Source organism: Saccopteryx leptura, chromosome 5, assembly GCF_036850995.1.
Source record: "Saccopteryx leptura isolate mSacLep1 chromosome 5, mSacLep1_pri_phased_curated, whole genome shotgun sequence".
Taxonomy (NCBI): domain Eukaryota; kingdom Metazoa; phylum Chordata; class Mammalia; order Chiroptera; family Emballonuridae; genus Saccopteryx; species Saccopteryx leptura.
Window position 1 is genome coordinate 128,394,161 of NC_089507.1, and position 24,992 is coordinate 128,419,152.

Genomic DNA, 24,992 nt, shown 5'->3' on the forward strand with positions numbered 1-24,992 from the left:
AAATTTTTATTTGATTAAAATAAAGAAAAGAAGGCCCTGGCCAGTTCACTCAGCAGAAGAGTGTCAGCCCAGTGTGTGGAAGTCCGGGGTTCAATTCCCGATCAGGACACACAGAAGGAAATAAGAAAAAAAAAAACATTTTAAAAATACTTAACTCACTGTAAAGAGAGAATAGGAAAAATCAACAATTATTACTCAATACAAGATGCCCATTGAGAACAGTGTAAATGAAGATGACAATTCTGATAATAAAGACTAGTGAGAGAGAGACCACAGTAAGAACACAAACCTTTGTTTTAACAAAGGCTACAGTTAGTGAGGTTTAAGACTCTAGACTTACTGACTCTGGATCTTTCCGGAAACTTTACCACTGTTGGCTAAAACTGTTGAAAACTAACATTCCATAACATCACTCAGCAGTCCCAGCAGCACACTAGATTATAATGAAAACTGTATCAGTCCCTTTGAGTGAAATTTTCTCAGCTCCCAGGGAGTGATGCAAGAATATGGTGGGCTCTGCTACCAAAACATAGCTCTGGAGAAAGAAGCACCAAACAGAGCAGACCCTATGCTATAATCTGTTTATATATTGCCCCAAGCTAATGATTATTTCCACATGCAAGAATTATTCAAAGGAATAAAAACATCTAGCCTTGTTATAAAATTTCCAAAAATTGGCTTATTTAATTAAAATACAAGTATCCTTCACTTTATAGTAACGGTAAATTTCAGATGTGACTAAGTGAATGCTTTATCAACATCGTCTTAATAGCTAGAAATTTATTTCTTAAAGGAAAATAAACCTTAAATTGAAAATAAGATATTAAGCCTGTATTATTATAAATATCCATCAATCCATGGATTGATGTACATTATCAATTCACATTGTCAGAAATTCCCTCCTGTCTGCTGACTGTCTAAAATATCACGTCTGCTGTTCCTGGAATGTTATTCTTATAGTCTTTGTTTCCTTTATGGAGTTTTTGTTTTGTTTTCTTTGTTTATTGTTTTGTTTCTGTTTTTACTGAAAGAGGTAGGTTGAGAGAGAAAGGAACATTGAGCTGCTCCTGTATGTGCCCTGACTCGGGACAGAAGTGGCAACTTCCGTGCTCCAGAGGGATGCTCCTACAAACCGAGCTATCTGGCTAGGACTTACTTTTTTTTTTCTTTTTAGAGACAGAGAGAGGAAGGGGGGCTGGAAGGGAAGTATTCATTTGTTGTTCCACTCAGTCGTGTATTCATTGGTTGCTTCCCTGTGTGCCCTGACTGGGGATGGAACCTGCAATTTATCATTTCGGGATGATGCTCTTAACTGACTGAGCTAACTAGCCAGGGCTGAGTTTTAAACCAAACATGCTATTATTCAATTAGATATTTCTTAAATTTAAGGCTGCAATTTAGTAAGTTTCTATTCCTTATTTTGTCAATTTGATGAAATGAAACAAATCATAAGTTTAAATTTCCTTGTTCTTTCTGTCACTTAGATCTCTTATTAATCTTTCCTATCAGCTTGCAATAACCACTGTAAAAGGCTGTCCTGTAAGGCTTTCAGTTCTGGGTCACTGAGCCATACAAGTTTCATGTTTCCTAATACTTTTGAAGATAGAACCAAAAAAGTCACAGAAATTGACAAAGCAAAAAACAAATATAAATAAAAAGTGCATTCCAAATTAAAAATATTTTTCTTAGCATTATTTTATTATAATATCACTACAATATAATTATTTAAAAGTTTGAGATAATTTATGGATCATAATGGCAATGATCTAAGAATAAAAAACAAAACAAAACCCAAAGAATTAACAACCAGTGTTAGTTAACCAGTAGATTAAAAAATGTATATATTTTGTTTTTTACTGAGAAAAAGAAACTAACAGGTAAGGAAATGATTTAATGTTCATGACTATAAAGTGTCTCTTTTTTGACACTTGAATGAAATAACAGATAGGCTATCAAGGTCAAAGGTGAAGGAAATCTTCTAATATATTACTTACTTCTTTGTATCCAAAGATGATGCGTCCATCTATGAGGAGGGTAGCCTGGAATGTGAAGCTTCCCAGGTTGTAATTATCCTGGAGATGTACGTGGTCCCATTGGACAACAAGTGCTGTACCTATAAATCCCATCACAACAGAAGAAATACAATGAGAAGAACATATCCATCAATTCTCGTGGGTGCCTTCACAAAAACATGAATCAAGCCTTCAAATCTAGTAGTTGAGCTACTTAAATGTTATACAGTTAATTGGATTTTTGTTATTGAAATAGCATTTGGCATATGGAGAGCTTCCGGAACATGCCAGCATCAATGAAACAGATAGATTTGGTTCTGGGCATGATGATAAAATCCAGTTTGATGATACTGGAGATGATATTGAAGACACTGATTATATTTGAATTGAATTCAAAATTTCTGAGTATTATTCTGCAGTTTGGATTTTGGCCATCACCTATTAAGAAAACTAAAACTACAGCATGAATGTAGTATGCTAAGGTACACTGATTTATTTCATTGTTTTAAAGTACTTATATCTCTGTAAGTGAAAGGTAAACACTTTATTCTTTTGACATAATGGAATTTAGGGGTAAAATACCACAATATCAGCTGTTAAAATAATAGAGAAAAACAGAGAGAGTAAAAGAAATGTTTTCCAGTTTAAAAAAATAGCATTTGAAATATTGTTAAAGAATTGCATATTGTCTAAATATTTGGTAAAATCTAAACTCATACTGAGGTTAATATTGAACCCAGCATGGGGGGAATTTTGCCTTAGGACGTCCATTAATGTTAATGGGTACTGTGCTTAAATTTCCATGAGCCACATTTAAAGCGTAGCCCATGTGAATTGAATGAATTTCAAACACACTGACAAACATTGAAAGAGAAAGGAACACATTCAGGAAAGCTAGAATCACTTATAAAAGACCTGAAAATGTCTCTTCCATAGTTAAAATGATACTCTTCCACGCTGAAGAAATTCTTTTAGCACTAACAGAAATACTCTTCTTTGATTCATAATGCCTGCATTTCTGCCTTTGTTGTATTGCTTTGAAGAGGCTGCAAGGTAGCCTAAAGGGCTCCAGGCTCAGATTTCTGAAGCCTCCTTGACAGCCACTATGAAAAATCTTTACTGCTGCTATACATCATGTTCTAATGAGTTTATCTACAGTGCTTACTATAAAGCTATTAGCAGGAAGTATAAATTGAAACACAGTTTAATAGCCACCAATGAGAATTCATACATTTGTTTTAACTGACATTCTTATTTAAAGAAAACAAATGAGCAGCTAACACTTTTGCTTATCTCTAAGTATTGGATTTTCTGTTTGGTTAAAAATCATCTTGCCAAAAAATGTTCTACAGAAAATGAAACTCACAGAACTAGAAGAGCAAAACCTGTCTTCTGGGTCAGTAAATATCTGATTTTAAAAGAAACAAACCAGACTGTATGAAAGCAAGCTTCTGGATTAGCAAAGAGTTGGGGTGCGGGGAGAGGAGCACCCAGAGATGGCAGGGAAGCTCCACACCTCTTCCCATACACCTACCCTGTGCATCTCTCCCCTCTGACTATTCTCGAGTTAATTCCTGTACCAGATGGCCCATGCAGAACAGAATACTGTCTTTGCTGTGCTTTTGAGTATCACTTTATGCTGAGAGCTTTTAATCAAGATGGCAACATAGGAAGCTCCTGACTTTCCCTCCTCCCAGGACACACTAAATGTATAGTCACACAGGAAGCATTTCCTCTGAGAGAATTCCAGAGACTAGCCGAGTGAGTGATATGCATAGGGTGACTCAGAAAATGCCTGCATTGAAATTGCACAGATCTCGTGCTGTCTGTGACCCTCTCTGGAGCCCAAAAGAGCCAGTGGCGCTTCCCCTGCCTTCACCCTTTGGCTCACTCCCACAATAAAACAAGGTCACTAGCACCTCTCTGGAAAGAGCTTCCATACAAGTCTGGCACCAGTTTTGTGGTACCACCTGAGGGACAGGTCCCCAGGTTGCCTGGTTGTGACAGACAATAGGATTTGCATTCATGAGTTCCACGCCTGTGGCAGACAAAGAAGCAACTGTTTAATAGGCTTGCTGTTGAGCGCTGCCATTGCTGTTCTCCCAGGAATCAGCAGAGAGAGAGAGCAGTGCCCACTTCCCAGTTTTCTCCTTTAAAAGGTGTAACTGCACACTTTGCAAGCTGCTGCATGAGTGCCTGGCATCTAATTAGCCTTTATATAGGTGCTAAATATACTGCTCACAAAAATTAGGGGATATTTTATAGCTTCATATTCATTTGAAATATCCCCTAATTTTTGTGAGCAGTATATTATTCTGCCCAGAACCCAAAAGAGCAAGTGGGTAACTTCTTCCACCTTCTCCCTCCAGCTCAGTACACCAATAAAACCAAGTTTTATCTGAAATAAACTAGTACAATAAAATACGATAAAAACTAGTATTTATCCAAAAGGAGCTGTGGACACATGCCGTTCCCCCACTCTTATGGCTGCCATTGAGGCTTGGGCACCTGAACCACCTTGCTTTGATAGCCAACAGGACTTGCATTTATAAGTCAGAGATTATAGCAAACAGAAGTTTCAAAATGGGTGCAGGAGTACTCCCAGACTCAGTGCAGAGAGAGCTGGCAAAAACACCTGTCTCCCCATTTATCAGGCAGCATACTCTCTCAACTTCTGCCTGAGGGTCCTGTAACAAATCAGCTTGCACCTAGGTGCTGACTATGATCATCCTCGTTAGGACACTGATGGGTCTTGGTACACTCTCAACTACTGAAAACAGCCTAGCTGATGGTTGAGGTTCATATCCTACACAAGACTATTCTGACAAGACTGGAAGAGGGAGCTATTTTACCTAATGGCAGAAACCAACACAGAGCCAAGAAAACTGAAGAAATAAGGGAATGTGTTTCAAAGAAAAGAACAAGATAAATCTCCAGAGACAGATCTTAATGAAATGGAGGTAAATGATATACGCAAATGCGTTTAAAATAACAGGCATAATGTTGCTCACTGAAGTCAGAGGAGCAATGCATGAGCAAATTGAGAATTTCAGCAGAAAGAAATATTAAAAACTAGTAAACAGAAATCATAGAGCTGAAGTATACAATAACTGACCTGAAAATTTTAATAGAGGGGACCAGCAGCAGGCTAGATTAAGTAGAAGAGATAAAATCAACTGCTCTTGAAAACAGGGCAGTGGAATTCATCTAATTAAAGGAACAGAAAGATTAAAAAAATGGAAAGAGTGCAGATAGGTTAAGAAGCATATAGGGCACAATCAAGTGCACCTATATTCACATTATAGAAATTCAAGAAGGATAAAGAGAAAGGGGTAGAAAGTATATTCAAAGAAATATTGGTTTAACATCTTCCTACCTTGGGGACAAAAATAGACATTCAGATCCAGGAAGCTCCCAAATACCAAACAAGATGAATCAAAAGAGACTCATATGGTGACATTAAAATTAAATGATCAGAATTTAAAGACAAATAAAAAGTTTAAAAGCAGCAAGAGAAAACAATCTGTTACTTACAAAGGAGTGCATATAAGGCTATCAATGGATTTTTCAATAGAACCTTGCAGGCTAGAGGTAATGGCATGGGCTATTCAATGGGTCAACCAGGAGTACTCTACCAGGCCAAGTCATCCTTCAGAATTAAAGGAGAGATAAAAGTTTTTCAGACAAACTAAAGCTAAAGGAGTTCATCAGCACTAGTCCTGCCTCATAGGAAATGTTAAAGGGAGTTCTTCAAGCTGAAATTAAATCATGCTAATTAGTAAAAGAAATTACATGAAACTATAAAACTCAATGGTAAAGGTAAATATATAGTTAAATTCAGAATACTCCAATAATGTTGATGACTGAGGGTAAATCTAGTACAGAGGTTAAAAGACAAAAGTATCAAAATTAACTGTAACTAAAATAATTTATTAGTGAATACACAATATAAAATACATAAATTATCAAATCAAAAACATAAAATGTAGGGGAGGGTATAAAAATGGAGAGCTTCTATATACATCAAGCTTCTGATCATTAGTAAGAATTGTGCTTTATAATTTGCTATTCAAATTATTTTTCTAGTAAAGGAATTTTTTATAACTTGTCTAGTTTCTCTGTATTAATATTTTGTGACTCACTTAGACTTCTGTATCATTGAGGCTATCTTTAACATTTGGAAGCATTGTCTCATTTTAAAATCTAGTGATTTAAAACTTAAAGAAATACTATCTTAGAAATTTTCTAAACAGCTGCTGTGTCCTCTAGAAAAGTTTTACTTTCCTAAAATGTTGAGGTTTTTATCCATAAGTATTCTTTCAATGATCTTAACCAACCAAAGTTGAAAATATTTCAATAAGTTGCTGTTCTATAAAAGGCCTTTGTGAAGAGCTTACGATATTCAAAAGTGGTTCATTTACTTATGGAAACACAGGCAATTACTCAGCTTCCATTTTTATACTGAAGGAACTCAATATTTCCATGGGAAATTATAAAGAGGATACATTAATAAAGTGAAATACATTAATTCTTGAGTATTACTACTTTCACAATTCTCAGCATTAAACACTTATCTTACATTTTTTTCATTTACTCATTCATTGAATAATTATGAAATTCTTATTGCATATGTGTTCCTGTGCCAGTTACTTAAGATAAAATGATTTCTTATAATCACAGTCTTTGTTTCAAGAATTTAGTGTTCAGTTGGGAGTAGCATGCATTAATTTTTAAAATTCATTCAAAAAGAAGTAAAATTCAGATATTAAGAGCTGCCTAGGTACATGGTATATGCGAGAGTATATGGCTGGAGAGACTTATTTAATGTGCTTTATGATTTTGGTGGTAATACTATAAAAATATGGTCATCATAATCCTTTGCCCGTGAGTGAATGTCCTCAACTGCACCTAGTAAGTGACAGAGCTTGGAAAAGAATCAATTTTCCTCAATCATTTCCTGTTTACTAATAATGTGAGTTGGCCTGCCAGGTCATGCAATAAACAGCAGATAAGTTGGTGCTTCTAGTTCTGCCTCACGTACACTTATGATCTATTTGTATGTTCTTGAGCTTTAGGACCTATTAACTTTTTTAAAGGGAGAACATAAAGTATATAACAATTCTTAAAATAGTAGGGAGGAATTAGTATTATGGCTAACATTCAGAGATTCTTAATATTGGAACACAGTTTGTTGCCATTCAAATTGCTTGAAATGTGTTTCTCAGAGTGTATTTCTACCTTTAGTGTCCTTCTTTCTTTGCTAATTTGACCTGTAAACATTTCATCACATTGTCCAGAAGATGGCTTTTAGCAAAAATGGTCACATTTCCCCCAAACATCTGCATCATTAAGTCTGTAACACCCACTAGTGAATTTCTTCCCTGATCATTACGACAAGAGTAGAAATAGTTTTATTCATGCCAAATGCTTCTGTTATTTTAAAAGATAAAACTGTCATTTGGACAAATAAATACTATTTTTTATATTATCAAGTATAGAAATTCTTATCTTTTTAAAAATTAATTAATTCAAATTTATTTTTAATTGTAATTGATATACTGTATTACATTAGTTGCAGGCATACAACAATGTGACTCAACATTTATGTAACTTACAAAGTGATCACCCCAATAAGTCTAGTAACCATCCCTTGTCATATGTAGTTATTACAAAATTACTGATTATTCCCTATGCCATAATTTATGTGCCCCTGACTTAATATAACTGGAACTTTGTACTTCTACCTTTTATTGTTTCCAAATAAACTCTTCTTTTCCTATTTTCTCTACTAAAGATAAAGACTTCAATAAGATGAAGACATGAAAATTAATTTATATCTTCAGGAAGTTATATTTTTACTTAGATTTCAATAGAATTTACTGACATAGTCTAGGTTTTCTATGACTATTTTATGTGTCCCTAAAAGAAAGAGTGAGGATAAATTGTTGTCAGTATACATTATAAACCTTAGTTGGCTCTATTTCATATTTTTAAGTCAGGAAAACTAGATTTTCTTAAGTATATTTTAACAATTCACTACCCTATATTTTTAAAAGGTATGTGCATCTTATGGTATATACAGTTCATAAGTTATGAGAATTTCATATCAATGCATTATTCCACTTGCCTCTACTTGAAGAAATTATTCTTATTTTGTTTTTCTAATGGCAAGAAGGGCTTACTGAAAATAGCATCAAATGTATTTGATTAGTTTGAGGTATTGTTAGTACAAATCATTTATTATAGTGCCTAATAGGTGTTAATAAACATTTGTTGAACAAACAAATGAATGAATAAATGAGTTGGTATTTGACTTTATACACTGCATATTAACTGTTACAGTATAATATTGTTTATCTTAGGGCTTTTCCAAACAAGCAGTTTACCAATCCAGTATACAAAAACCAAAACACCCCAGGTTACAGACACATTAATATGAATCTGATGATCACTGTTTAAAAATATACAGTCAGTAAAACATAGGCCAATCAATACATACCATTATCAAAATATCTGACTGTTGAATTTCTGGAGACACTGGGATCGAAATTTGCCATTAAAGGAGCTATGTACTGTGTGGCTGTCAGCATTCGATGTACAACTTCTCCAGTGTATATGAAACCTAAATTTAGAAAAGTGGGAAATGTTAAGAAAAAGTCCAGATAAAATGTTAATTAAAATACCTCCAATGTAGTTACAGTCCTGTTTTGAAAATAAATTATTACGGTAGCTAAACAAAAAAGAGGGAACAAAATTAATGTCTAATGTCCGTTCAACAACAGTTGGGTTAGGATTAAGCAACAAATTCACATAGGATGGTCAAATAAGAAATCTGTAATATGAACAATTGTAATTGAGGAAAAGGTGACTATTGTATTATGTAAAAGAGATTATTAGACTGAAAAAAAACTAATATAGTACTGTAAGTAATTCCAACATTCAGTCTGCCATTATTAATCTCTTATTATTTTAACACTAGCAAAACACGCAAGTCCTTTTCACAAATGAGCATATTTTCATGATTTTTAATTGCATTTTCTCAAATTACAATCTCAGGACATTTTAGAAACTACACATGCATGTCTGTCTGTCTGTCTGTCTGTCTCTCTGTCTCTCTCTCTCTCTCTATATATATATATATATATATATTCTCCATTACTAAAATGGAGAAAATATTACAGAACATTTTCTCAAATTTGTAAGGAGGCTAAACACCCATGGAAAACTTGCACATTTCTCAGATTACTCAAATATACACTAACACCCCATCAAAAAGATAAAGATTACATGTTTGCAGATAAAATGGTAAAACTGCTAATACACAATGCTGCTTACCAGTGCCCACTTATCCTAGCAGTTGGATAGTGAGAGTGAATTTATTATGGAGATCTTCTTCTTGAATTAACTTTCAATAGCTCCTATGTTGTGACCCTACACACTTTCAATTATTCACACTGGGTTGATTTACTTTGTGGATTATCCATGACAAATTGGGAATCCTGTTCTAGTTTTTTGCCTCTAAATCTTTAGGTCTGAAAGAACAGTCATCTCAGGGAATGCTAATTTATTTTAATATTAATCTAAGAAATGTATAATTAATAACATATACACAAATAGACACCTCCCATACATACACTATTACAAAATAACCCAAAGAAAATTATTTGTGAAAATGCATCTGTAATGTTTAGGCAATCATAAATTAACTAGATATCTGGGGTTATTATAGGTCATTTTTCTATTTTACACTAATTGATATAACAAGCAAGATTATAAAACAAAAATTGGGTAGGATTTAAACTTCTAAAAGGATTAAAATTTTTGTCATCTTAATTCATGATTTGTTATTTATTTTTTTTTTTTACAGAGACAGAGAGAGAGAGTCAGAGAGAGGGATAGAGAGGGACAGACAGACAGGAATGGAGAGAGATGAGAAGCATCAATCATTAGTTTTTCGTTGCAACACCTTAGCTGTTCATTGATTGCTTTCTCTTATGTGCCTTGACCATGGGACTACAGCAGACCGAGTAACCCCTTGCTTGAGCCAGCGACCTTGGGTCCAAGCTGGTGAGCCTTGCTCAAACAAGATGAGCCCGTACTCAAGCTGGAGACCTCGGGGTCTCGAACCTGGGTCCTCGGCATCCCAGTTCGATCCTCTATCCACTGCACCACTGCCTGGTCAGGCTTAATTCATGATTTGAATAAACCTTTCATTGGCATATTGTGGTCTTTATTTTTCAAATTCTCAAATGGAATTTCTAGGTGAGTTATTGGGGAATTAAATCTGTAGTTACTTACATCGAAATTAATTTGTCTTTCTAGCAGTGTCTTCTTTCCTTGACTTATTTTTCATTTTATATCAATGTCATATTATAATTCTAGTTACTCACCTTAAAAATCTGTTTTAAAAATCAGTAAAATATTATAATCATTGCTTACATTTTATATCTCATTTGACAAGCAATAGCTTTCAAAATAAATTTCTTATGCCTTGAGTAGAATTTTGTACATTTGCAATTTCACAAAGCACAGATGTACTAAGAGATATTATACAAAATGAATCTATCGTTGCTTTTATTCTATTTCCCTGTGACTTTCAGAGACACCCGAGGTTCAAAGCCCAGTATCACATTCTTAAAACTGTATAGATGAAGAGTAACTGTTTTCCCAGGGTCTATGATTTAATTTTTCTCCATTCCTCACCAATATGCCTTTATAATTTCACCATTAAAATGGATAGAAAAATTATATAAGTCTGATAGTTTAGGAAAATATTGAATTATACTCTGCAAATATCTTTCAGGGACAGTAGCTCAGGATAGTTATTTCTCTACTCTATATTTTCGTGGTACTAATAGAAGAAACTGCTTGACTTAAAGAATAAAAACACAGTAATTCAAGGCAGAAAGATAATTTTAAATCAATACAAAATTCATTCTCCAAAACAATTGTAAGTAAAGCTGCAGCAACTCCTAGTAAAATGGTTGCAAAATGCACAACAATAGCTGGTTTCAGATATTTTGCTTCCTTTCAACAGAAAAAGTTTTCCAGAATGACAATTTCCTAAATTTCAAAAATGAAGTCTCAAAATGTTCCCAAAGAACAAAGTAAAATATAAAAGAATTTGTTACTGTGTAAAAGCTATAATTACAATCCTTGATTCTTCTATTATTATAAAATTTCTAAAAAATTATAATCATTATTATTACTACTACAGGTGACACAATGACTATTAACCAGAAACAACTGCTATAATTACTAATGTATCTGGCACCAGTATTAATCTACAACCACCATCATTACCATTACTACCAAGAATAATATAAAAAACCACCCAACAAGGCAAATACTTTACTACTAAATGTCAATATATGCTCCTAAATAAAATAGCACTAATTTACCTAGATTTGCAGGTAAGTGGTTATTACCCAGATAATTGATATCCAGATAGATACCTCTATTTGAAAGATCCAAATAAGAGAAGCAAATGCATTTTACTTTTTTGAATCTCAAATGATAGCAGACACACTGAACTTCTCTTTCGCCTTGACTAGGAAACCTAGAGTCGAGTTTGGAGTTCAATTGTAAGTAATAGCTTGGTCCTGCACATTGCATGCTCCTCTAGGGCTGCTTTCTGTAGACCTTTAATCACCTGGATAACCCAATTTTAAATCTGTAAACCTTACCAAGTCATTTGAGAAATCTATCATTGTCAGTCCCAGCATGAATAAACACTCCTCAGTCATTATATATTTATTAACTACAATTTTGTATTTATTAACCAAAAATACTATTGTGATAATAGTAAAATTAACAAATATCTATGTTGGCCTTTACCACTTACATTATTTTCATGTTATTCTCTTCATTGTATCCTTACAATAACTTTGAAAAGAATATTAATATTATTTCCCTTTAGTAAATGAGGCATGTCTTAAAGCTGGGTAATGTGCTCAAAGCCACGTGGCTAGAATCAGTGTTCTCATTCCAATTTGTACAACCTCTTAACAATATATCCTAGAATTCATTATGTTTCCAGAACTATGTGGTCTCTCTTACTAGATTTCACACTTAAACAAGGAGTTTGAGGAGAAAAGAATTGTTCTCTCTGTGAAAATTCCAACACTTACATCTTAGAGCAAAGTTGCACTCACCTCAAATCTTGCTACTTTTAGTGTATTATTTCAGCCTCTGCCCTTTTAATTGGTAAGTTGTATAAATAGGTTGAAATTAGATTCACCTATTGCAATCTGCCAAATAACTCTTAAATTGGTAGGTGACAACATAGAATTAGAGAATGTAGCTAATGGTATAGAAAATCATTTCCTAGATATGTGACTAAGTCCTTGACCTCTTTGTTCTCTAATCTGTTAAAAGGAGGAATGAAGGTATCCATATCATTGAGTTGTGATGGCTGAATGAATTGATACATGAAAATCACTTGGTAACAGTGCTTACAATAAAAATTTGCTCCATTGGTCTGAGTGTCTATTTTTCTGCCAATATCATGCTGTTTTGATTGTCGTGGCCCTATAATATAGTTCGAAGTCAGGTATTGTAATGCCCCCAGCTTCATTCTTTTTCTTTAGGATTGCTTTGGCTATTCGGGGTTTTTTATAGTTCCATATAAATCTGATGACTTTTAGAATAGAGAGTCCAGAAATAAAACCACATATATATAGTCAAATAATTTTTGATAAAGGGGCCAAAAACATACAATGGAGAAAAGAAAGCCTCTTCAATAAATGGTGCTGGGAAAACTGGAAAGCCACATGCAAAAGAATGAAACTGGACTACAGTTTGTCCCCCTGTACTAAAATTAACTCAAAATGGATCAAAGATCTAAACATAAGACCTGAAACAATTAAGTACATAGAAGAAGACATAGGTACTAAACTCATGGACCTGGGTTTTAAAGAGCATTTTATGAATTTGACTCCAATGGCAAGAGAAGTGAAGGCAAAAATTAATGAATGGGACTACATCAGACTAAGAAGTTTTTGCTCAGCAAGAGAAACTGATAACAAAATAAACAGAAAGCCAACTAAATGGGAAATGATATTTTCAAACAACAGCTCAGATAAGGGCCTAATATCCAAAATATACAAAGAACTCATAAAACTCAACAACAAACAAACAAACAATCCAATAAAAAAATGGGAAGAGGACATGAACAGACACTTCTCCCAGGAGGAAGTACAAATGGCCAACAGATATATGAAAAGATGCTCATCTTCTTTAGTTATTAGAGAAATGCAAATCAAAACTACAATGAGATACCACCTCACACCTGTTAGATTAGCTATTATTAACAAGACAAGTAATAGCAAATGTTGGAGAGGCTGTGGAGAAAAAGGAATCCTCATACACTGTTGGTGGGAATGTAAAGTAGTACAACCATTATGGAAGAAAGTATGGTGGTTCCTCAAAAAACAGAAAATAGAACTACCTTATGACCCAGCAATCCCTCTATTGGGTATATACCCCAAAAACTCAGAAACATTGATATGTAAAGACACATGCAGCCCCATGTTTATTGCAGCATTGTTCACAGTGGCCAGGACATGGAAACAACCAAAAAGCCCGTCAATAGATGACTGGATAAAGAAGATGTGGCACATATACACTATGGAATACTACTCAGCCATAAGAAATGATGACATCGGATCATTTACAGCAAAATGGTGGGATCTTGATAACATTATACGAAGTGAAATAAGTAAATCAGAAAAAAACAGGAACTGCATTATTCCATACATAGGTGGGACATAAAAGTGGAACTAAGAGACATTGATAAGAGTGTGGTGGTTACGGGGGGAGGGGGGAAAGGGAGAGGGAAAGGGGGAGGGGGAGGGGCACAAAGAAAACTAGATAGAAGGTGACAGAGGACAATCTGACTTTGGGTGATGGGTATGCAACATAATTGAAAGACAAGATAACCTGGACTTGTTGATCTTTGAATATATGTATCCTGATTTATTGATGTCGCCCCATTAAAAAATAAAATTATAGTTAAAAATTTGCTGACAAAAAACAATCAATTAAATTCCCTCTAATTTTTACCCCTTTAAGTCTACTCTGTTTAATATATATCAGTTGTTTAGACTTGCACTAAGATATTTATATGACTTCAAAATTGTGACCAATGGTATAATATGTGTTTCTTTGCATTATTCCACTTTGAGTTAAGGCACACATACCACTGACCTAACTGCAAGACAATAGGTAATAAAAGTCTCAATGTCCAAGTTGATATGTTTCCTTACCTTCCCATGCAATAAGCAGCTTGTAAAAATATTAACCTCCTATTGGTTGTAAATGGTTGTTTCATTTATTTGGAAGTGTCATAGTAATAAAGGAAGCATGAAGGGGCTATAATTGCCTATCAAACATTCTGTGAAACTTTAATGTGTAAAGGGCTACATAAAATATTCTACTGCATCATTGTTCAGTTGACCCTAGAGGAAAGTTTGGAGCTGATGGGTATGTCTGTAGGGCACTGAACATTTCCAGTTAAATGGTGCTTTAGAGTACAAATGACAGTGGCATATGCCATCTTTGCCACCTTCATGACATGTATGCTGTGATCCCTATACATTAATCAAATGGATCTGAAATTTATAGTCTTTTCATTAAAAAGGATTTAGAAAACAGTTTTTCCATACAGATCCCTCATTAACCTTATATATGATTATTTCACTTCTATTATGAAAAACTAAGTTACTTAACTGGTGGTGCTTGTGGTTATTGTCCTATCAGTCGCTCAGTATTTGTTGTGGACAATTTCCTTGAAGCCAACAAATGAAGTCTGAACATAGTTCTACTTACATTTTGCACAAATACACGCTGGATACTACCCCTAACCAGAGAAATACTTGTTTACAACTCGGTCTTTTATATAAAGCCATATATGACAGCAAATGCTAACTTGAAAATTAAAAGTTGTGGTAAATTATCTCGTACGGTGACTGTTTGGCAGCTGCAACTGTACAATGACAGGTTTTAGGCAACAGGCTTACTCTGGGTACAACTGATGCTAGTAGAACACACAGTTCACTGTGTGGACATTGGTTTGTAAAGGCAACCTAGATGCTGAGACAAGAAAAAGAAGAATTTCTGAAGTACATGTGTGCTCACTAACCACTGGCTCCTAGGAAGCAATCATCTATAAGATTGTTAATCACCAAATATTTCCCCTTCACAATTCCAGCCATCAAGGTAAAATACATCAAATCTATTTTATATAGTAAAAAAGTGTAAATATATATGTTAATATATATGTCCCATCTCCTAGACTCCTTTATTCTGTTGTATTAATTAACACCATTGGGGATTACAAATTACAACAAAGTCATCCTCTGGGGGAGGGAGCAACAAGTTATACTTGATTATTGGCTGCAGATTATGTTCTTGTAATTACCAATATAACATTTTATGTTGGCTATATAAAGTGCCTCTTCTCAACCCCAGAGAGAAAAAGCAGAAACCAAAATTATGTGCATGAGGAAAGAGACAAAAATCCACAACTTCTCTCATTTTCATTTTGAACTATTAACAGAATTGTTGCCTATAGTTCTTGTTTTCTTCATCTTGTTTGTCAAATAAGTCAATATAACTTGTTCTTAATGAATGCTAATTTCTAGTAGACACTGTCAACATTTCCCTTTGGATTTTCCCAGATGATTCCATTTACACGGCAGGCATGAATGGCACCCCTAGAGTTGGTTAGTGCATGGACTACATGGCTTTTCATGTAGGCATTGACTTGCTCCTATTTTTACTTGAAAATCAAGTTCATCCCCTCTATTCAGGTACCTGTAATTTTTCAAAAGACTTACTCCTACATGTGGGAGACAGGAGGGTTGTTTTAAATTATTTATGCTACTAGACAGAGGATTCAGGGATCCTGCTGTCAAATTCTGGACTCACATATGGTAGCCAAATTACAGCTGGGAGTTAGTCTCCAGTACCTGAGGTCCTGTTTTTTGGGTATGCTGGCCCATGTTTGCATAGGTTCTATTTTGAATTTCATCTTGGACCCTGTTTCTGTGGTAGTCTTTCTAGAAGACAACTACTTGCCAGACTTATGAATATCAGCTCCTCCCATTTACCTGGACCTAAATAATCTTTGGAAACCACTGAGGACAGCACTGAATTATCATCTGGGCTTCTGTCCAGGTTCTTTCCTTCTCTAGAGAGGGGAGCTCATTCCTTGTTCTGTCTTTCACTCCATTCCTGTTCTACATCCTCAGCAGCTCCCCACCCTCTACTATGAGGAGCAGTGAAAACTGTCCTTTCCTATTCTAAGGACTTAAAAACTATCACTGAAATTTATTTTTAGCCCTGGCCAGTGGCTTAGTGGATAGAGCTTCAGCCTGGCATATGGATGTACTGGGTTTGATTCCCAGTCAGAGCACACAGGAGAAGCGATCATCTGCTTCTCTTCCTCACCCTCTTTTCTCCCTCTTCTTTTTCACAGCCAGTAGCTCAATTGGTTTCAGTGTGGCCCCAGGCACTGAGTATAGCTCCACTGGAGCACATCAGCCTCAGGCACTAAAAATAGCTTGGCACTCGAGCATCAGTCCCAGACAGTTGCCCAGTGGATCTTTGTCAGGGCACATGCAGGAGTCTGATTTGTTATCTCCCTTCCTGTCACCTAAAGAAAATAAAATTTTATTTTTTCAATGTCCAGCAACAGTCCTGGAAGGAGGATGGCCAAATATAAAGAGAGACTACCTTCAGGAGGTTGCTACATCATCAGACCTTACTGCACTTATTGAATAATCTGTAGTACTGTATGTCTTACTTTAAAAATCAGGTATACTTGAAGTAAAAATATTACCTAGCAGGAGAACAGCTTATTGGCATTCTGCCCAGAAATGTAGTTTATCCATTCTCCAGTTTAAAACACAAGTAGTATTCTATATTTTTGAAATTATAACTACACTTTCCCACCTCCATTCTTTCAGGAAAATTTTTTGTTTTTGTTTTTTGTTTGTGTGTGTGTGTGACAGAGACACAGAGGAACAGATAGAGACAGACAGCCAGGAAGGGAGAGAGAGAAGCATCAATTCTTCGTTGAAGGGAGAGAGATGAGAAGCATCAATTCTTTGTTATGGCACCTTAGTTGTTCATTGATTGCTTTCTCATATGTGCCTTGACTGGGGGAGAGGGGTCTTACAGCAGAGTGAGTGACCCCTTGCTCAACCCAGTGACCTTGGGCTTTAAGCCAATGGCCTTTGGGTTCAAGACAGTGATCATGGTGTCATGTCTATAATCCTACTCTCAAGCTAGCAATCCCACACTCAAACTGGTGAGCCCTTGCTCAAGCCGGATGAGCCCATGTTCTAGCCAGTGACCTGAGGGATTCAAACCTGGGTCCTCTGAGTCTCAGTTCGATGCTCTATCCACCATGTCACTGGCTGGTCAGGCCAGGAAAGTTTTTGTTTTCCATCACTGTTTAGACATTTATAGGAGAGACAGAAGTCTCACCCTAAGTTTTACCAGAATCCATCCCAGCAGGGTCATGAAATATCTTGCATATGCTGACAATATCTTCATTGTCCTCTCCTTTCAGTGATAAGAAACACCATTCATCTAGACAGGAAAGAAGCTAAAAGGAGTGAAGCACTTTGCTTTCTCAAAGACAGTCATCAGCCTTGTACCACCAGCAGCCTGCCCCTTCCTCTTTTCTCCAGCATGACTGAAATAACCCAACTGTGGCCTCAGGTGGTTTGGGTCTCAATGTCTTAGCATTTAACTTACAGGTCTAGTTTGATGTCATATATATACTGTTAGGTAGATAGATACACAATATATTAAACAAGATTGTTGTGCACATGAATCAGTGAGTATGGACTGTACAGACATAGCTGCAATTCCACATTCAGCACATATATATGGAGCATCTGCAGGGTGGTGGCATCCTTGCAGAGCTCCGTAGAGCAGAGCTCTGTAGAGCCTCCCACTGCGGCGGCATTGCCTCCCTTCCTGTCTGCCCTGGGTCTTTGCGGCCCTATGGTCAGGCTCAAATTTCTGGTACTTCCAACTTCCCTTTTTACAGTCTCAGAGTTGTGAGTGTAACTATATATTCTCAGATGTTTTAGCAGTCTGGCCTCTTAGGGTGATGAACGGTCAGTTAGAACGACAAAATAACTATAACAAAAAAGCATTGACCCAATTACATATTCATATTACACTTTTACTTTCTTTTTTCACCTTTTTAATTGAATTTATTGGGGTGACTCTGGTTAACAAAATTATACAGATTTCAGGTGTACAGTTCCACAACACATCATCTGTACCAGCGTACAGATGTGTTCACCACAGTGTACTGTGTGTTCACCACCTCAGGTCAAGTCTCCGTCCATCACCATATCCCCTTATCATCTCCTCTCATCCCTCTCACCATCACCCCCAGCAGTCACCATACTGTTGCCCATGTCCATGACTTTCTCCTCTTTTTTCCTCATTTTTGTTAATTCCTCTTTGCCCTACGAATTAAAGTCTCAAAACATTCACTACTGATAGAAAAATCTGCTCTATTTGAGAAAAGGACAAAATTTAGGTATTTGATTTTCTTTTAATATATATATGTGTGTGTGCTATGTGTAGATACACATATATACAAACACACACACATACATAAGAGAGAACACATCTCAGAGGTTCACAGATTGTGTAAATCAATACACAGTACACATTGAGCACCTTCAGGTCTGAAGAACAATAAAACCCATCTTTCTTCCTCTAAAAGCATCTTAGGCATGGCTTTCTCATTTTACTGACCCAGATGCAGACACATCAATATTTTGGTTAATATCACCTAACACTGAACTTTTAAAAAAAGCATTTATTTTCAAAGAAATGTTTTCTGATATAACATTTATCCACTCTATTTTAGAACATAATAATTACTGGGAGTAGAGAAACAACAAAAGAAACCTGACACTTTCTTTCCTTATTCATGCCTGATATTTCTCTTCCAACTCTCTCCCTCATACTGAAAAATAAATAAATAAATAAATAAATAAATAAATAAATAAATAGAAAAATAAACACAAAAAATCAGGTTTATTCAGGGGAAACTCTTATTAGACTATATATTTTTCTAAAACAGTTACTACCTAGAATTACTTGAATTCATTTGGGATACAGTCATTGAGCAAAAAAAGAGTAGTATTTAGATGGTATTATCATTTATCTCACAAATTAGATCCTAATTCAAATATTAAAGGTTCTACTTCTTATAATCCTAACTGTGAAAAAACTTGAATGGATATATTTATTTTGATCAAAATACTGACAAAGCATTTTACCATGACCTTGCAAGTTTTTGCAAGTACTATTGAGATTCTAAAATTCTTAACTATGTGCTCAAACAGTCACACACATTCAAATAGGGATATTTTGTAATGTTCAACCAATTTTGATTTGTTTATATATGTGATTCTATATTTTAATGGTTTTAAAAGTAAATATTATAAAGATAAAATTAGTCCTAGCCAAGTAGTTTAATTGGTTAGAGCGTCGAGATATGCCAAATTAGAGCATATACAGGAATCAACCAATGAATGCATAAATAAGTGGAACAACAGATCAATGTTTTTCCCACCCCTCTCTCCCTTTCTCTTTCTCTAGATTCAATAAACAAATAAATAATTTTTAAAAACTTGCCTTTAAGAAAAGATAAAATAAATATCATATGCTTAGAATATGCGCTTATGCATATATCAATAAGAAAGCAGTGAATACTCACATATCAATTTATCTACCAACCAGTCTAAAAATATACAAATATATAAAAATATATAACAAAAAGCACAAAACTGACTTTTTAAAATGCATGTTTCCCTCCTTAGAGCTAACCATTATTATACATTTTTAACATTTCCTTCCTTTTATAGTTTTTATGCTATATATTTGCATCCTTAAATGATTACCTTTGCATATGTTTAGACTTCAAAAGGATTGACTTGTATTATAAATATCCTTCTGAAAGTCTTTATTTTTGTGTAAATCTACACTCTGAGAGAATCATCCCTGTTGTGAAAGTAGCTCTGTCCATTCATTTTTCACTGCTGTAGCATATTCTGCTCCATGAATTTGTCAGACTCTTGAGGACATTCAGATTGCCTTAATTTTTTGCTTTCATTAGACAGTTCTACACATGACCAGACTCATATGTGCAAGAATTTCTAATTCATAAACCTAGAAGCTGCATGGTTAGCTCAAACGGAATGCACATGTGAAACTTCACCTGCAATGGGGAATGTATTTCTAAGTAGTTACACCAAGCGACACACCTACGAATATTACACACTGATTTGCATTGCTTCAAATAGCTATCAATTTGATCCTGTCACACTTTTAACTTTTGTTAATCTGGTAGTTGTAAAATTAAATTGCATTGTGACACTTATTTACATTACTCAATGAAAATTACTCAGTTTCACTGATTAACTACCTTACTCAAATTTAAGTTGAGTAATAATAAAATTCAATATTTTTTTCAGAAGTTTATTTGTTGTTAAAGTTTCCTTTCTTGTGAAGTGACTGAAAATTCCTTGCCTTTTTCTTACTGAAGTCTAAGATTCATTTTCTAGCTTTTTTAAAAAAAAATTCTGGACACTAACCATGATTTGTGCTTTCTGTGCATTCTTAAAGTGTTCCTTACTCTAAAATTACAGAGATATTCTTCTGTATTCTGATGTTATACATATGTTTTCTACATTGCTCTCTAAATGTTTTATAAATTTATCTATTACATTTTTTTCACATAAAATTATTTTTGAAGGGTATAAAATATGAGTCAATTGGTACATTTTTGTAGAGGAGTAACCCAATATAATATTTTGAAAATTTCCTCCTCTTCTCACTGATCTGTGATATTAACTTAATCATAAGTTTAATTTTCATAAGTCTATGTAACTCCTCTTCTAGTCTCTATTTGTTTATTCCTGTATGGATGCTACAGTGGTTGATTTCTATGTGTTCATATCTGGTAAATCAAGAGACTATCACCTGTCTTTTCCTTTAAGAATCGGTGACTAACCCTGGTCCTTTGTTCTTCCAGATGCACTTTGGTATTAATTTGTCAAAATATATATACACTCACAACATGCAAAAAGAAAATTATCATATTACACTTTAACTGAAAGCATGTCAGTTTGAGAGGAAACTTCTTTTGATTTTGGGTTTGCCCACCAATGAAGATGGTATATAACTTTATTCATTTAGGTATTCTTTGATATCTTTCACAATTTTAAAAGTAATGTTCTCAGAAATGTCTTTTAAATAATTTTAGATTAGCTCCAATTTAGGTAGTCTTTTTTTAAGCTATTATTACTGAAACCTTTATTTCCAACTATATTTTCTTACAGTTTGCAATAGCATTCAGAAATACAATTGAGTTTGGACATTGATTTATATTCAGCAATCTTGCTCAACTTCTAAATTAATTCTAATAATCTGTACATTTTGGGGAGTTTTCATATTTTGACAAACATCATTTGAAAATAATGATCATATTTTTTCTTTCTAGCTATTATATCTGTTATTTCTTTTTCACTAATTATATTGTATACTGTTTTAATGCAGAAATAAACTCTTTTTAAGAATATATATCTAATTGACAAATAGAAATTTGTAGAACATGAAGAAATACAACTCAGAATCTAATCAAAATAACTACCATAAAGATATTTTATTAGACTGAAAAAAACTGCAAAATATTTAGATGGAATGTCACTCCTGAAGAATAACAATTTCAATTATTTTTCCTTTATACTTCTTCTGGAAATTTATATACCTTTGAGAGGAATAGGTAAATTTACCTCAAGCCATCATCTTATGGTTATCTGAACACTCTTCTTCTCTTGCTGTTTCATTAGAGATGTTATTTTTTCATATTCTTTGCAACACCTTATTATTCAACTAATGTAAAGCAGTAGATGTTATTTGCAAAAGTGGCTCATTTACTTCTCAATGTACTGTACCTCTGATCAGAATACTTACTGGGAATAAGAGAAAGGGGTATATAGCAAACAAAGGCATGCAATAAAACCACAAAGGCTGAAAACAACCCCAGCTAATGAAGAGGAATGCTACATCCCTCTTAGGTTAACTGTTACGATGAGTAGAAAAATACTTCTCTCCAAGAGAAGCTGTAACATTTTATTGCCTTCTAGGGAACATAAGAGATTCTTATATTTTTCAACGCCTTTACATTTATATATGTCAAAAGGCTCAGAGAGCAAAGCTATCCTCTTCTTAGGTTGTAAAGAGGCCTTTCTTCAATGGGACTGTTGGAAGGCACAAAGCTATACGGTAATGGATAACCTGCTTTTCTAATAAGCTAGCTTTTGTGGAAGAGCAGCGGGAGCTTGCATTTCACACTTCTGTGGGACTGCTTCAAACTAATCAGAACTGAAGGGATAGATTACTTTATTCTATTTTATTTTATTTCATTTCACTTTATGTCTGCTAAGGCAGAGAATAAAAAGGTTTACCATGCTGGGAGGAATTCCTTCCCTAGATATCCATCCACAGATCCCGTCCAGTGTCTGAGTGGAGTGGTGTAGGTGGCTGCAGGTGGAGTCTGGTCTCAGGGGCACGACTCTGCCGTAACAGTGCACCTGGCACATGTGCCCAACCTCAGTAACATGAGGGCAAGCCTACACACAATCAGACACCGGTGCCAAGGTAAATACCCTTTGGAATAAAAATTAAGCCTGTTTTAACTTTTCCACGAATTTGAGATCAAGGAGGCATGGGGAGATAGACAAATTAAGAGATCATTGTTTAGGCTTCAACATTTCCTTTTTTGTTTATTGCCATTGTCAGAAACCCTACTCAGGTACTTAATGACCCTTAGCTCTCTCCTAACTGTTTAGGCTGTCTCTCGGGGGGAAAATATTAGTGGGTATTAGGTACTATGGTGTGAATGGTATATAATGTTTATCCCCTCTCAGGAGTATTTACACATTACTGAAGATGGCCCTCCTCATGCTAAAGGAATGGTTCTCTGCAGCCGTTACAAACAAGGGCTGAAACAAACACTCACAGCTGACCTCAGGTCAGTGCAGGTCCCCCACTAACCTCTGTCATCCTGCAAAACGTGGAGGCTGAAATCTTGTGCACGTGGCTCACAACAGCTTATCAGGTGGCTGTAACCAGCCTCTGTGGGCTCTGCAATGCGGGAAATTTCTGGGACTTGGCGCTACAACACAATCACACTGCAAGCGCGGGTGACAGTGTTGGAGTGACATGGGGGCCCCTCTGGTTTACGGCTCTTGTCCCATGACTTTATAATGGATAAAACATTACACAAAACTGCACTTTCATCAGAATCTAGCCATTCTAAAGACACTAATATTTGAGAAGAAAGTGGTAAAACATTGCATCATGAATTTGCATACATTGCTTGGATTAGCAGGGCATCCGGCATGGGAGTAATAAGGTGGGTTTGAAGAATGTGAGCGGCTGCCGCAGAGATGGAAAGCCCTCCTGGATGGTCACGGCTGGCTCTCTGATCTTGCCCCTTCCTCCTCCGCGCTACCTTGGCATCAACTCCTGTGGGCTTTCTGCCGGCCCGCGGGCTTTCTGAATCTGCAGAGGCTGCTTTTTCTGCTTGAAACACTCTTGCCTCTTCCCATGCCTGGAAAAAACCTGTTCATCTTTCAAGCTTCAATTGAAACATCTCTTCTGTAAAGCCTTTTTTATTCACTCCAAGCCCTGAAGATCTGATTACACCCCTTGATGTTGCTCCCTATGCTCATCCAGACTTTGATTACAGATCTTATCACACTGACTTACAATTGTTTATTGTCACATTCTTCCCCTGGTCTTTGTCTGCCTCTTAGAACCTGTTACAGACTCTAGAGGACAGTGACTGTAACTTGTTATTATTGTTTATGTCTCAACACAGTGTCTGACCATCATTCATATAATCATCCAATTTGCAAGCAATTTTTGAGTCTTAATATGTGTGAGGGATTGCTTTGGACATCAGGGTTAGGGGAGGGAGAAGGACATTCTCTGGGCTTTACCTAGAATGGCATGTGATGAGGCTGGAGAGCATGTCAGGGTCAGGCTGTGGCAGCCACCACAAAGGTTTACGGATTTTCCACCCCTAAAGACAAAAGGAACACACTGAAATGCTGAAGCAGAGACCTATTATGACCAGATTAGCTTTACTGAAAGAGTATTCTGATATTAGGAAAGTGTTTACGTACAGAGTAGGAGAACAAAGAATGAGGACATAGCAAGATTCAACTGGGTCTATTTCCACCCTGTCTCACCCCCTGAATCTGGGTATTGGGTATACAGGCGGTGTCTATATCAACTATTCTTTTATACAGCTGATATATTTACATTATTTAAAATTTATTTTTTAGGAAAATATATTTTATATTAAGTGCTGAGAATGCCTGTGGTGTTACCTATGTCTCATCTGGGTTTGAAGACTTATCTTGGTACACAAAAGTGTTTATACTTTAGGGCTATCATTTTTTCAGACAGAATTTTGAGATGAGACTATAACATTCTTGAATAAACAATGAACCTTTGTAAACAGATTTCAGAATAGCTTTGAAGAACTTCATGGTTCTATAGCAGGGCCATTGTAATTCCAGTGATGTGGTGATAAGCAGGGTAGTGTAGTTAGAGCACTCACTCATGGTAAGGTCTAGAAGTTTATTCAGGCAGTGCAGAGACAATGAGGAAGGAGGAATCATATGTGAAATAGGGAGAGCAGTTCACTGTCCATTTCAACAATCCATGGAAAGATGGAATGGGCTTAAAACCAAGAGTGAGGTAGTCAGAAGTAGATGCATCAAAGTGCTTTTCAGAGGTAGAATCAATGTACAGCTGGTTCATTAGACATAGGATCGGGGTGGGGGGCAAGGAAGGAGTCAAATGAAAGATGGTGATGCCATTTAATAAAATGAAGAAACTCATGGACAAAAAGTTAAGTCTAGG

At 35.5% G+C, this 24,992-nt stretch overlaps 1 protein-coding gene across 2 annotated transcripts in view; it reads right to left on the bottom strand.

The window, feature by feature from the left end:
• The window catches only part of PLXDC2 (plexin domain containing 2), a 527,178-nt gene that overhangs the window by 169,820 nt on the left and 332,366 nt on the right, over positions 1–24,992 (bottom strand). For both annotated transcript variants that reach the window (XM_066384654.1, XM_066384653.1), the window contains 2 exons: positions 8,512–8,634; positions 1,995–2,113 (listed from right to left, as the gene is read on the bottom strand). In XM_066384654.1, the coding sequence (XP_066240751.1) occupies positions 1,995–2,113; positions 8,512–8,634 (242 nt within the window). The remainder of the gene's footprint in view (positions 1–1,994; positions 2,114–8,511; positions 8,635–24,992) is intronic.